Here is a 15382-nt window from a genome sequence, read left to right on the forward strand (position 1 = left end):
TCTCTTGGGTGGATCATTTATTCAATCAAACACAAATATCACAGATCACTGGAACAGAGCACATGCGTCGAAAATGTCTGACATTGCGAGTGGTCTGGCGTACGAATATCGGTTTAGCCGGTATTCATTAAGCTTAGCTTCATTTTGATGACATCCATTACCTACCAATTACAACCTAAATAAGGGGCGACTAGACGATGAGATGAGATTCCGAAAATATTGGATAGGTGTTATACATCAGCTGTCTTAGAAACGGTACCCAAAATATTTCGTTAAAATTAGACTACTTATAATTGCGAATTTTTGCTTTTTAAATAAGTCCCACAAACAACATGTCCTTCCCCATAAATACAGGGAACTAGTTGAGCCGTAATGGCACCCTCTCCTAGTCATTCTCTCCATGTCCGTGCCTACGCGACAGAAGGTATGTCTAAAACTATGTCGTCGCCTTATGGTCGCAAGTAATTCCTCGCTGGGAATACGACGTCGATATCGTCAATCAAGGCAAACTCCACGCTCAACATTGGCACATTTAAACGTTTGATAAGCTCATGTCATCACCAGACAGTTCATGGGTTAGCAATGATAAGAAAACACACTGCACGGGGCTGGTGCATCGCTGGGATGCTCGTTGTCCACACTTCGCAGCGCAGGCGGCAGCACTATTCGTGTCACTTCTTCAGAAGGCAACACCGGTCGTGTCTATTCTCCAGAGGGTAGCACCGTTCGTGTCACTTTCCCCAGAGGACAGCACTGTTCGTGTCACTTTCTCCAGAGGGCAGCACCGTTCACCTTGCACTTCCCGAGTATCTCGCCGTCAAACTGACGACATCGGGCACACTCCGTCGCTGTTCCACTGAGCTATCAGCGTCCGAGACGTCGTCCGCTCGGGGGTCGTACGGTAACGCATACGGCCCTTCACTGGTGGCGAGCGAGACCGCTCTGCCGCGCTGTGGCACTGTCCCGCCATCTACCGACGACCTGGCGAAACTCGAGTTCACTTCTCCCCCGCGAGAGAGACGCCCGGCGGGCCCTGCGAACGGCACTGAGTACTCTGTTTCTCGTTGCAAATCCTCTCCACACACCAGCGTTTCCATGGTACTGGTGCGGTGGAAAGCCATCTCTCCTGCCCTCGCAGCTGCTGCCGCCGCCACGGCAGCGGCCGTCGCCTTGCTGTCCAGCGTGGGACAGAGCTCGTAGTCGGAGTCGCCGTGGCTGACCACGGTTTCCAGGGTGCTCGTGGGGGCACGCTCCTGCGGCAGTGGCGGTGGTCGAATAGAGGGCGGGTGCCGCGGCCGGCCCGGGCCGGACGCGAACCGAGGCTCCTCGTAAATGGCCTCCGGGCCGCCGACCTCGCTGAAATGAGAAAGCAGAGATTTTAGCAAAGCAAGGGCATGGTGTCTTCTGAAGCAAACAATAAATAAAAAGTAAATACGAAGAGGTACTCGTGATGCGTACTTTATCTTCTAGTGATCAAATTGAATAGCTCGTTAGCATTTTTCTTTACAGTTTTTTTTTTCGAGCCCTCAGGGATTAGATCACTTCATTGAACAACAACTGGTGTCCCAGTTATCTAGCCTAGTTGTCCCAGTACAACTAGGCTAAAGTTTCCTCGTGACGCTTTATCCCCTCCTGTCCATTAGTTTGGCAAATGTTCTCGCCACGCATCCTACCTGTAAACGTGATCGTCCTCCTCCTGTTTGTGGGTCTGGTTCCGACCGAGGCCCCAAAACTCCATAAAGTTGTACGGCTCGTGAGTGAGCTTGTCATCCTTGTGTCGAGAGTTGCAGATCAGAAGGACGGCTATGACGGCCAGAACGATGGTGCCTCCCACCACACCGCCGATGATGGCGCCGAGGTACTCTGCGGGACGGCGACGGCAGAGTCGTTAGTTTCACATCACAATAGTTATGGAACGGCACACAGCTACTGAAAGTATTGGTGAGGACATCGGCCTGCCCTTCTTTCGGCGTTATCAAATAGCATTGTGTGACCCATTGCTTATTTGCCTATGCTGATGTCTAACATCAAATCGAATTGTCCACAGACCACGGGCTCTCTACCCCCTTCAAATGCCGGTCACCAATCCTTCCCTTATTCCACTATTTCCTTTTCTGCCCAAGTCTAATGCCGCACAGCCGTGTTCTTGGTCTCTTACGTACTTCTGGTGGCCGGTATTGATTCATCCGAGCTCTTCTTCGGCTCGGCTGTTCCCGAGTCGGTAGTCGTTTCCGGAACTGTGAAAATATAGCCGTTATTATATCGTGTTTTGCTACAACTCGCTACCATTATGCCACGTTATTACTATTTGATAGGAGTTCTTGTAGACTTATGTTTAGTATCAAAATAGTGATACGTTTGACAATTATGGAAGCAAAACAGTGTTCTTTGGAAATAAAGAACACTATCAAAAGGGTTATACTGGCCCATAAAGACACGGATATCGCTTTCCAGACTACCAGATAGAGGGCAAGACCTAGGGCTGAGTCGCACCACGGACTAACCGGTGTGCACGGAGGGAGTGGGCGGTGGCTGTGGCTTTGGAGACGGGGGCGATGGGCGCGGACGACGGTCACAGAAGTTCGGCTGAGTCCAGGTGCGCTGGTGACACTGGATGTGACCGGTGGTCAGGTGGGCGTCCACACACGTCACGTTGATGACGCCGCCGTCTATAGTGGGCCGAGCCCGGTTGTAGATCAGGTTCGGCTTCTGGGGAGGACTGCCGCAGAGCCGTGGCGCTGGGGAGAGAAAGATGTTAGTCACTGGAACAGTGTGTGATTTTGTATGGTGGATGTATGAAGGCATCCATAACCACGGTCCAAGTGTCGGCGACGGCGTCATGGCTTCAGTGATCAATGTATGCTGTATAGTGTATGTAGGTAAATTGGCCGGCAGTGCAGTCGATGGATACACGACTGTGCAGCGTATAGGGTGTATTGTCCAGCTGAAGCAAATCAAAATAATGGGTCCAGCACGAAATCAATTATTTCGAGTTAAACAATCCACCCACGAGTAGTGACCCACTGAAGCATTCAAAACAGCCAGCGAATGTCCATTGTTCGTTCATTATGTCTACGGACCCGGTAAAACGCCCCACAAATGTTGTTTGTGAGTGCACTAGCAGTCATGCACGGTGCATACCACAGTGCATAGTGCATACCCACCTCGCTGGCAGACGAAGCGGAACCGAGCCTCACAGGCCACCTGGACGGTGTTCCAACCAAATCGACGGCGGACGGCCAGGCAGGAGTCCGGCGGTACCGGCTGATCCGCTGTGGACACAAGAGAAATACGGCGTGAGTGTGTGAGAGGAATGTGAGAAATTGGAAAAATTAGCGAGGAAGTTGAAGAAGGATGGACGACACTTGTTTCACCGTGGCGCTGAGGCAAAAGCTGGGCATGCAAAACAGCTCGTGCTATGATTCGTCTTTTACTGTTTGTTGCTAAGCAGCAAACTGTCGCAGCTTGGCTTGTGGATGTTCGGTCGGTTTGGAATATCTATGGTAGGTATGTATGATGTAAAAGGGACTTATTCATCGCCCCCGCTTACCATCGGGAAAACCTGGGACTGATCTGACGATAGCATGCGTTTCGGACTGATACCGAGTAAACAACATGTCGTCACAATGTTGTTTATCACTTTAAAAGTACATTTACAAAACCGATTAGGGGCCGGCCGTCAGATCAGGGGTTTTTCCTCCCACTTGTTTCGGTTAGGCTATATAAGTAATCGTGTTGCCTGTCGCAGTAGGCGGCACTGGCTGTCTTGTCTCGCTTCTGATCACACAGGAAAATGTATGCCCGTGCTCCGTTCCATGTCGTTTGATGGTGAAATCTATCGCCACCGTATTAACACTAATTCGCATGTCACGGCTAAGGTGGATTTTAACCCTCGCATGTGTGCGGCGTTTGCCAGCTTCTAATGTGTAGGGGGGGGGGGGTCGGTTGGACCCCCCCCTTGCCGTTTGGCCCCTGATCGAGCTAGAGCTTCGCGGAAAAAACGAGCGTATTGCCCGTGACGAGAGGAAGCCGATGATACCCAATTTTAAGGTCCTAGGTCATTGGTTGACCTTCCGGGTCAGGTCAATGACCCAAAGTCGGGAAAATCGGGACCTGTTAAAAAGTCGTAAAGTGTGGCTGCTAAGGGGTTTTTCGGGGTGCTGATCACGAATATCGTGTTAGTTTTGATCACAGATGATGTCTTGAAGCATTTAGACCAGGTCGGGTCAGGTCAGGTCAGGTCAACCAGTAGGCGTCGTGACGGGTATTCGTAGTACGTGTCAACCGCCTCTGACAGCTTCGTAACATGTTACGAAGTCACCAAAACTACTTCGTAAATGTTCAAATGGTTGCTAAATTCGAATTCAGCTCCAAAAACTAGCCTAGAAACATGTAAAACTCGAAAAAGTGACCCGAGGTCACCCGAGGTCACCAAAGGTCAATGACCTGACCTGACCTTCAGGTGACCTTGACACACACGGGAGTAACATCAAATCACATGTTTGAACGTTTGAAACCACGAAAAGCTTGCAAACACGCGGCTAGTGCGAGCCGACATACGCGAAATCGCGATTCCGGCCAAACATGGTCTCGGAAAAGAGGTCACAGGTCAAAGGTCATTTGGGTCAGGGTCATGAAATTTTCAGGGTAGGTGTAAAATTGATCAATGCGAGGGTACTGAAAGTTTCGTCCCGATCGGCCGCTTTTTACGCGAGTTATTCGCGAAAAACCATGGGGGGGGGGGGGGTCCATCCGACCCCCCCCCCTACACATGCGAGGGTTAAACAGGTAGCCAGAGGAAAGTGGTCCAGTAAATCGTGAGTGAAACATAGCGACGCATTCTAACGGGAACACATAGAAGTCGGAAAAAGTTGGGCAAGATTCAGCGTCCGTGTGTTCTCAGGTTTTGAAACATCGATTTGACTCACCCTGCCCCGGTGAAGGGTCTCGGACTCCGCCGCTCCAAACGTCAGAGGTTCGGGCCAGTTTCAGAAACCGGCGGTACCTGAAACGGCACGTATACATAGTTACATTGAATGCACGCGCCTGATCAACGTTTTCGGCCTATGTATAAGTATATAAACATTGAGATTTGCTGATGATTCCACCTGGTGAATGGTTTTAGACGTTCAATATAATGCGGTATCAAACACAAATTGCCCTACCTATTCAAGGTAGGAATTACATTCAACAACTGTTATTCTGAGTACCTTTCTTATCTAAATATCGTCATAGGAAATCCAAAACAATATCCAGGAAGAACTCATTCATAACACGACACCAAAACAATAAACAATAACATTATTTTTACACCTGATGAATCAACCCTGGAACACCTGCCCTTGCCGTCCCTCCTTGAGCCCTCAATGACACCAGCGCCGAACTCACCTGAGAATATCTACCACCATAGCATGAAGACCTGTCGATGTGTCTCGGAACAGCGTCCCTTCGTCTCCGAGCCGACGACACGTCTCATCTGCCTGCTGGCGCGTGGCCCGCTCGCTAACCAAGTGGTAACATCGGTCCCCTGCCGCCCAGGTCACGGCGATGTCCGACCGACCCAGGTCGTCCAGACACTGGTGCCGCGACAGACCTGTGATGGAGGGTAGTAATAGGTCAGGTTAGGTCAGCACTGCTTGAATCTCGATCACAGTTGAGATCACATATGGCTTTAGAGGAGCACCGAAGATGTGACAGTTTTTCCTCGTTTGTTTGTTTGCTTGCTTGCCTTCTTGTTTGTTTGTTGTTTTGCGTCTATTTTTGTTGGTGAAAGATGAAGCGTTTAGGTCTTGCTATGCTTTGAACCCAAGTGAAAGTTCTGGTGACATGACAGCTTTTGGAGGTCAGATCATAGACGAAAAGTACGTTCAAGCATATCTTTCGGACCCCCCCCCCCCCCCCGACAGGTGTAGGCGGTTAAAAAGTCATTTTCAATGGCATCTTAACTACTTGCCCAAATGACCGATAAGTGACCATAATAAATGGCTACTGCGGCGATACCAAGCTGTGTAACCTGTCATTATCATCCTATCGACCTTCATCGCCCGCGCACGTGCCCATAAGTGCACGGGTTCGGCACCTGTTTTGCGGTCAGCAAGAAGAAGCACCGTTAGTCGTGACCACATTATGGGGCCGGGCTATACCGGAGAACAGCTGCCTCAGCGCATTGTTGGTTGCATTGGCCCAATGCCGGCGGGTTTTTGTCCCTGGCCAGTAGCGTCACCGTTCGGTCGAAGGAACCGGTTCTCGGGCACACGATGGGCTGCACGCGGGCTGCCCTACCCATCACCTTAGCGGGAGACTTCCTTGCCGGCCAGAGTCGCTTTCGAAACATGGAAGCTAGCATGGAAGCTATGTGGTTTGTGGTTTGGAATAACTTTTCAACAGGACCTCCAATGCAGGGGCGCCTGCGATTTACACAAAGACGCAATGTAGCTGACAAACTCAGCTCTGTGTACTTGAATGAGTCACTGTTCCGTACAGAGTCCACAGGTCCTCGTTCCTTGTTGTGTCCACATACCATTGACCTTCACGGGTCACCAACCTCTCTTGGATCACTAACCTGTGCTTTGGGCGACAATTTGCAGTTCATGTAGCGGCCAGACGGGTGAGAAGGGCGCCCGCTTGAAGTAGGCGCCGCTGGAGTGGAAGAGAGACACCTTGATGAAGCGGGCGCCGTTCTTCAGCAGGGTATTCTGCAGCGATATGGTGTGGATGACCAGACCTCTGACCTCGGGTCGCGGCGGCTGAGGTGCATCTGTGGGGGTGCGGTGACGTGGGGTCAGCATAGGGTAGAGTGGTGCAGAAAGAGAGAGAGAGAGAGAGAGAGAGAGAGAGAGAGAGAGAGAGAGAGAGAGAGAGAGAGAGAGAGAGAGAGAGAGAGAGAGAGAGAGAGAGAGAGAGAGAGAGAGAGAGAGAGAGAGAGAGAATGAGATAGAGAGACAGACAGACAGAATTGGGCAGGTGGCAAGTACCGAAAACAGGAAGGTTGAAGGTATGATCGAATCGAAATGGATATTAAATGTCGGTGGTTGGGGCATCCACCATGCCTATGCTTGTGACATCGTTTATGGAAAGTGATGGTTCGCAAGCCAGCTCCGACAAGATTGATTTATTGAATACCATGGAGGGTGATTTACGGCTATCTGTTCGTTCGGCTAGGCCTGCCCGGAAAGTAAAAGCATTTTCGTGCATGCGACGGGCGCCATTCGCTGCTCAGATTCCGGTAGGTTTCCGATCGGCTGGAAGCGATTGTCGCGCGACTTAGGGCAATCTGATCGGCTAATCGGGATTATTGTCAGCTCACCAGTCGTTTAGAAATGAGTTTCAGGATGCTTACCCAGCTGCATCGAGAAGCCGATCCACGAGACGTTGTTCTCGCTGAGACGAACTTGGATGCTCATTCCTGAGGAAAGTGAAAACGTGATGGCATGTGGGACTAATCTTTGAAAGCAGGGAAAACGCACTTCATGTGTGAGACTGACACGCACTCGAGATTTGTAACACCGTTACTCTAGTGGCTTCACATCCGCTTTTCGGCAAGTCATGAAAATTCGCAGACGTGATTGTAGCTGAGCACGGCAAGCTGGAGGTGTTTAATTCGTGAGAACTGAGAGCGAGTCTGAGCAGGACGCCGCGCCTCTCGTGCTCGGATAACATTCGATGCTCATCACGCTATCGCTAATCTCGCCTTGTGAGAACCTGGCTACGAAAGGGACCGCGACACGACTTAAAATCATGACCCAGTATACCTACAGTAGTGTCGGCTCGGTAACATCGTCGACTTGTAACGTATACAGCAACATTTATCATCGATCATATGTGGTTCATCTACTCGCTATACCCACCTAACAGAAAACAGGCAACATTTTACACACAAAACTACGACTGAATACTTCAAAACTTAATGCTCATCTTTTCTCCATACAACAAGCTAATTCACCCTCTTGCACTTGCGGCTATTCTGAGAACACAAAACATTTCCTACTTTCCTGTCCACTTTATCATACTCAGCGAAACATTCTTTACAACACCGTGTCGCCCGTCATCCGCACTGACTTTTCCACTCTCCCTTCCTCCAAACAACTCGACATCCTTATCCACGGTACAGACCTGAGTCGTGAGGAGGGCCGTGTGGTTGCCACCGCTGTCCAATCCTTCATCATCCATACCCATCGCTTATAAAATACAACATCCCAGTCCCAATCCTCACCACTACCGTGGTCGGACGAGTGGGCGCGGTGCGGGGCAGCCTTGCAGTGCCGCCGGGGTCGTGGAGCGTTACCGGGCTTGGGCGGTCCGGTCGATCGACGATCACTTTGACATGTTTTGCAACATAAATATTTTTATTCCGTTCTTCTTGTTCCATTGTGTTTCATCATTATTATTGTTGCTAAATACGTTAAGTACTTCTCGTTTAGCAAGCGGCGCCATGATTTAAGTGCGTAGCACTTTTGCGCCAATTGCATACTTTATTTGTTATATTCATCTGTTTGTTATTGAATAAATGGTCTCTCTCTCTCTCTCTCACCTGTTAGATTGTAGATGGTGAGCAGTCTCAGTTCGAGTAGCGGGAAGGGGAAGTAGAGGTCGATGAAGAGCGGCCTGCCCCCCTCGAACAGGGCCAGCAGGTCGTCAGAGGTGGCCAGGTCTCCATCCACCAGAGGACTGTGTGCCGCCGCCAGACTCGAGTGCTCGGCCACATTCAGATCTGTGATTAGACGCGGATGATGCGCGGAGTACCTAAGTCAGAAAACATGGCGAATGTGACATACACAAACGTAGGTCTGATAATAATGGCTCGTACGAATGACAGAACAGTCTAAAGCTTGCTGTGAGCACAGCGAGCTCATCCAAACTTCAAAGTGATGATTGAGGGTAAGCACAGGATGAAAGAAAACATCGTTTATAATCGTTTTCGTCTACGCATATGCATGGATACGTGGAGGACGGTGGATCCGTAATACGAGATACAGTTGTGAGTTAAATTCTATCCGTGTAATTTTGTACAATATAAGATCGTATTTATGTAAATGATTTGAATTATCCATCCGAATACAATGGAACTCAAAGCTGAATTAATGACAACAGTGCACATGGGGCGCTGATAGTCGCATCCTAAAAGGATTTACGGAAGAGGGTCCTGTGTACCAACTACTAACCTTGCAAAACAATCAGTAAGCAGTTGCATACATCAGCTGTTCCTCGGTTTTACCAGACACCCCTAAACACCGCTAAGCCGGCATGTAACCCATGCACAGCTGTGCACACCTGCATACCAATATCTATACCGGACCCATCGCCATGACGTCACGTCATCACATGACGTCATCCCCCACATATGACATCACCCAAGTTCCTACCAAGGCTGTGTAAGCCTTCACAGGTTCCTACTCACAGCAGCGTGGGATATCTCCAGTCCACTGTCCTGTATCCAGACAGGTCCGCAGCGAGTCTCCGACCATCACATAGCCTGGATCGCAGGAATAGCGCGCCCATGTACCGGGCTGAAACACTAGTGCTTCGCTGGTGTTGACGGCGTGGTCTGGCGATAGATGAGTGGTACTCTGTCGCTCCGCTGTTTGTGCCGCTGGGTCGGGTACGGAAGGTACCGAGGGAGGTACTGAAGGCGCCGGAGGTGGAGAGGCGGGTACGGAGAACAGTACCCGAGATAGGGCGGCGGTACCCGGCGGTCGGCAGCCCACGTAACCTGAAACAGAGAGGTGTGAGAGGGTTAACGTTGTACCTAACATGCCGAGTCGGGGACAGTGTAGACCAAAGACAATTCTCACAACACTCAGCCGAGCTCGTTGCATGGCGGACATTTCATACGCATTCGTATGCAGATACAGGGTGTCCACGTCAAAAGTGTACCCAGACTTTTCTCCGTATTTTATCTTAAAAACATCACACTCACAAACAATTGCCCTCGTTTGAGAGTCTAGGCAATGGCAAAACATTTGCTATGCTTTTCAACTGTGCTCGGCTCTCTGCTGACCAGCGCGTGCCGTCTAGAGCAACTGCTCTATATGAGCCCCTTTGCTTCGGGCCACCGCCGGCAGACGGACCGTGGCATGTGAAATCCCACAATGCCCCGTGCACTGGGGATCCCACCGCCTAGAAAAGTTCAGACCATGCCTCTGCACAGCAAGAAAGTAATGGTTTGGGTGGCAATGAGGCATGGAGGGGGCATTATCGACCCCTTCTTTTTCGAAGACGACAGGGGAGCGACAAACACAACACCGTAACGCTAGAACGTTACGTCTCGGCGGCACTGGAACCATTCTGGCGAGAGCTGAAGCGGAGACGCGGGATCCGTCGCCATCAAGAATGAATTCAACAGGACGGGGCGCCGCCTCACACCGCCAAACGGTCGCTGGAATTCCTGGAGGAGCACTTTCCTGACCGCCACATCAGCTTGAAAAGCGCGGTGGAATGGGCTCCCCACTCGCCCGACCTCAGCCCTCTATAGAATTCTTCTTGCGGGGCTTTCTCAAGGACTGTGTGTACGCCGGCAATCCAGGGTCAACCCAGGAGCTGAAAGACGCCATCAGCGACGAGATCCGTCGCCTTCCTTCCCACATGGTTGACCAGGCGATCACCCACCTCCAGTCTGCCGGCGGTGGCCCGACGCAAAGGGGCTCATATAGGGCAGTTGCTCTAGACGGCACGCGCTGGTCAGCAGAGTGCCGAGCACAGTTGAAAAGCATAGCAAATGTTTTGCCATTGCCTTGGCTCTCAAACAAGAGCAATTGTTCATGAGTGTGATGTTTTTAAGATAAAATATGGAGAAAAGTCTGGGTACACTTTTGACGTGGACACCCGGTACATAGTCATAGTATAAGTGTAGACGGGGCTGCAAGAAGCGCCCAATCATTGTTCATGCATACTTTAACCCGTAAGCACTGTCATTGACAAATGGCTCTCTGTTCGACGTCGATGAAGACCAGTTTGTAAGCCTCCTTCAGACGAGATGACCCTGATCCATTATCACACCTCCCCCATTCCTGCATACATATTGCCGCCGTCCCTGGCCCAGCATTCCACAGCCCTTCCTCTAATGAACTGCCCCGTCAGCAGCCTGAGGCAAGTAACATTCCAATACCAATGACGTCACGACCAAACTGGTGACGTCACGACCGGCACGGTGCATTATCCGGTCGGTACAAAGGCCGAGACAGGTCACCCGCCTCATGGCTGGCCATCGCCGCTACAAAAGCGACGAACCATACTGTTCTGTGTCAATACGGCTAACATCCAGCTTCGCTAACGATAAAAGTCATCGGCGCCCGCGGAGACCGGTACAGAACACGGCGCAAATATTCGACACGCTCGTGAGTGACTAACAGCGTGGCGGTTGGTAGTCGCTCACGAGCTTGCGGTGTTCGATTTTTGTCTGTTTAATCCGGGAGGAAATATGGACAATGGCCTGAGGTGAGCGATGAAACACTGCAAAATGACCGGGCTAGACAGGCTGGCAAACCGGAACGCCCTCGGGTTGATGACTTCAGCTGTCGATACTGTGACGATGTGCTTTTGTTGAGGGCTTTCCGTATAAGGTGTGTGCCGCAGCTATATGCCCTGTGCATGTGTGACTGCCTGTCAGTGTCAGGGCATGGAGTATGTGTGTGGGAAGTAAATTTAAAGGGAGACGTGAGCCCTATGGTTCCTCTGCGCGGACAATGGCCAACAACACAACGACAGAAAGGCATTGGCAGACGTTCGACATTTGTTGAAGGCTGGACGGGAGGATACACAGAAACATCATACAGAAAGATATTGACTGGCGCTGAGCCTGTGTGACAGCCGACATGTCACTGACTCGTCTGGTGTGTGACGGCAGACGGGCAATAAAAAGTTATTGATAGATAACATACCAAATATCGGCTGGAATAGAACAACGGTCAAGTTCCGGGTTTTCTGACCAAGGGAAGCGGTCAGCGTACAGCGACTTTTAGAAGTGCATGTCATGTCACTGGTTACCAAATAGTTCAATTCGTTTGCACGAAAGGTCCAGTGTGTGCTATTGAAGCGGGCAATCACACGCTGGAATAGAGCATTGTTATTTGTACAGTGCACGTGTTCGCACGCTTAGAAATGCATTTGACGAGCGACACCTACGGGGTCGTGCGGCAAAAACTTTCTCTGTCCGCGGGCGCCACTGCAGCGACACCTGCCGTGTGGCTCCAACACTATTGGCTCAGTCTGTGCGCCCACGCCGTGCCGCGAGCACCGATCCTACACATTGCTCAGCGTTCTTGTCTTTCCGATTGTAGTTGGACCACATCTGGTGAGTTCTCCCCACGTGGTGGGTGCATTACGCCGAGATGGCCTGGCTGGGCCGTGGTGTCGTATGTTTATGTTCGCCCAGTGGGCTCGCGGCACTGGCAGCCGGCTCTCAGTTAGGAACTGCCAGACCAAAGTACCAGTCGCTGGCTGTTTTATATTTTTTTTCTATCATTGCCTCTAGGGCCCTTGCCGCAGGTTCCTGCACCACCGACAACTGTGGTGTCCCCTACGGCCGCAGGGGCGCGCCGCGGCCCGCGATCGCGTCGTCGGCCATAGCGCGTTTGCGCCGGCGACCGTATACGCAGTTACGCTCGTGCCGCAATTCAGAGAGTTACGTCTTATGCTGCCACCAGACTGCTAGCCTCGTATCTTGTTGTATTCATCGCCCTGTCCACGCGCATGACCTAATGTCTCTGTGCACCCAAGGCCAAGCCACCCTGACGCCATCTTGGCGGGTCCGAGCAGCAATCGTGTGACCTCTGCCCAGCGATCGCGTGATCGTGACGTCAGCGGTAGGTGTGGACACCTCCAGCGCTGGTGGCGCCGCGGCGGCAGCGACAGCAACTGCTGGTAGCCACGTGGCCGCCAGCGGCGCAGGCGCGGGCGTGTCATTACGTAACCGTCATCCGCGCCGTGAGGCGGCCCGGGTGATTCACCCGCCGTGTCGTCAGCTGACCGTGACCGTGGCCTAGCGGCCTTTGGCCCGGCGACCGGACCGCAGGTCCGCAGCTGATTGGGGGTCGTCTTGCACCGGGTCTGCAGCGGGCCATCTGGGCTGGAGTCAGGTCACTGCTGGCTGTATGCCACTCTGTGGGAAGCAGCGTTAGTCGGTCACAATTTGGCCAGACGTGTACGCAATCGTGTATGCCTGAGAGGCAGCGTTAGTCGGTCACAGATTGGCCTGACGTGTACGCAACCGTATATGCCTGGGAGGCAGCGTTAGTCGGTCACAGATTGGCCGGGCCGCCGTCGCCGCCGCTCTACCTGCCAGCGAGCCATCACCGCCGGCGACGGTCGCCGTGCAGCGCGGTCCGGCACAGCGTCTCCAGGATGGGCCAGCTGCCCATCTGACGTCCGCCGACCACGCCTACACGCCGGCTGCCGAACTGCAAGCCGGGCCAATGGCGCTCCCGGCGGTTCTCTCCGGCGCCCCTCCGACCGCCGCCGGCCCTGCTCCACCTGCGCACCTGCCAGCGGCGCAGTTGCCCGTCGCCGGCCGTCCGCCGGCGCCGGTGGAAAATGCCGCAGGTGACGACCTAGCGGCCCGCGCTGCCGTATCCCCCGCGGTGGCGGCCCTCATCGTGTCCCATCAATTCATTGACCTAAACACTCTCCTCAACGACTCTATCCCCCCGGCAGAACCAGGGCTGTTTTGCCTTATCGACGGCCGTCTCCGTCCCTCGGTACAGCGCCGCCCAATCCCGCATTTCGGCGCCTGGGCCACCGCGTTTCTTCGATACGCGGCCGTGTACTTGGCTGCCCACCCCGCTGACGCCTCCGGTCTGTTGCGCCACATGCAACAAGTGTCCTCGCTGCAGGCGCCCGGCCTTGGATTCGCGTGGCGCGATTTCGATGAGGCCTTTCGGCGCGCACGGGGCCTCTGCCCGGAAGCTCACCCATGGGGCTCCACGGCGGCCACGTCTCCCATTTGGCTCACCGCAATCGCTCGCGGAATCGCCGGTTCTCGGGCCGGGTCTGCAGCCGGTGTAAGCGGCGAGGGTCGGGGCGGCTCTAGCCGGCCGGCCGCCGCGTCTGGCTCTTTTCGCGCGCTCTGCCTCGGCTACAATCGCGCCGCCGGGTGCCGCCGGTCCCCGTGCCTGTTCCGGCACGAGTGCCGCCTCTGCCGTGGCCCCCATAGCGTGCTCGCCTGCCCTCGCCGCGCCGCCCCAGCCCTCCCCGGCACCCGCCGCCCCGGCCGCGAATGACTCCCTCACTCCGCCGGTATCAGTCCCGCCCGACCACCTCGCGCTGCTCCTGACAGGTTACGACCCCGCCCTGGCCGCGCAGCTAGTGCACGGTTTTCGCTACGGCTTCCCGCTCGGCAGCGCCGAGGTCCCCTCTGGTGACTCGGGCGGCAACCTTCCATCCTGCTCTCTGGCGCCGGAAGTCGTGGACGCATATGTTGCGGCTGAGACGCGCGCGGGTCGGATAGCCGGTCCTTTCTGTCCCGCGCCGCCATGGATCGTCCGTTTTTCTCCCATTGGTCTAATCCCCAAAAAGTCTCCGGGCTCGTTTCGGGTCATTCACCACCTGTCATTTCCCACCGGCGCTTCCGTCAACGATTTCATTCCCCGGGAGCGCACATATGTTCAATACGGGTCGGTGGACGAGGCTCTTCGCCTGATTGGGTCCTTCCAACGCCCCTACCTCGCCAAAACCGATATTGAGAGTGCATTCCGCATCGTGCCCGTCCGCCCGGCGGACGCCGCCATGCTCGGTTTCCATTGGCGGGACTGCGCATACGTGGACCTTTGCCTTCCTATGGGCTGTGCCAGCTCTTCCCAAATCTTCCAGTCCGTCAGTGATGCGCTCGTCTGGATCGCGCAGAACAAATTCGGGGCGGGTCCCATTGTTTCTGTTTTGGACGACTTCCTCTTCATCGGCGAGTCGCGCGCAGCGTGTCAGCGCTCGCTCGGCGGCTTTCAGGCCATGTGCCGTGACTTGGCGATCCCGCTGCGTCGCGACAAGACCGTGGCGCCGTGCCGGTCCCTCACCTTCCTCGGGGTGGTATTGGACCTTGAGCGCGGCGAGCTGCGGCTGCCAGCTGACAAGCTGGCACGTGCCAGGGCAGGCCTCACGAGCCTGCTGGCCCGCCGGAAAGCGCCCCTCCGCATGGTCCGTGAATGCACGGGGCTCCTCAGCTTTGCGTGCACCGCAGTGCCACTCGGTCGCCCGTTCCTACGGCGCATGTTCGACTTGTGTCGCGGCGTGTCGCGCCCTCACCACCGCGTCACGATCACCCGGGCGGCCAGACAGGATATGCGCGCCTGGCTGCTGTTTCTAGACCGTTTCCCAGGCCGTGCGATTCTCGCTCACCGGCGCTGGTTGTTGGAGCCGGGTCTTATCCTGGAGACGGACGCCTCCAGCTCGGTCG

The 15382-nt window shown here is 53.8% G+C and overlaps 1 protein-coding gene across 1 annotated transcript in view; it reads right to left on the reverse strand.

Moving 5' to 3' along the window:
- Positions 1–15382, reverse strand: part of LOC122377834 — a 23982-nt gene continuing 8600 nt past the window's right edge. The window contains exons 2-12 of the mRNA XM_043358309.1: positions 9398–9709; positions 8531–8710; positions 7340–7405; positions 6563–6757; positions 5389–5593; positions 4929–5005; positions 3165–3272; positions 2505–2738; positions 2163–2237; positions 1674–1863; positions 1–1356 (exon numbers count right to left, since the gene is read on the reverse strand). Coding sequence (XP_043214244.1) covers positions 789–1356; positions 1674–1863; positions 2163–2237; positions 2505–2738; positions 3165–3272; positions 4929–5005; positions 5389–5593; positions 6563–6757; positions 7340–7405; positions 8531–8710; positions 9398–9709 — 2210 coding nt within the window. The 3' untranslated portion in view covers positions 1–788. The remainder of the gene's footprint in view (positions 1357–1673; positions 1864–2162; positions 2238–2504; positions 2739–3164; positions 3273–4928; positions 5006–5388; positions 5594–6562; positions 6758–7339; positions 7406–8530; positions 8711–9397; positions 9710–15382) is intronic.

This window comes from Amphibalanus amphitrite, unplaced genomic scaffold (genome assembly GCF_019059575.1).
Source record: "Amphibalanus amphitrite isolate SeventyFive unplaced genomic scaffold, NRLGWU_Aamphi_draft 000051F_arrow, whole genome shotgun sequence".
Lineage (NCBI taxonomy): Eukaryota > Metazoa > Arthropoda > Thecostraca > Balanomorpha > Balanidae > Amphibalanus > Amphibalanus amphitrite.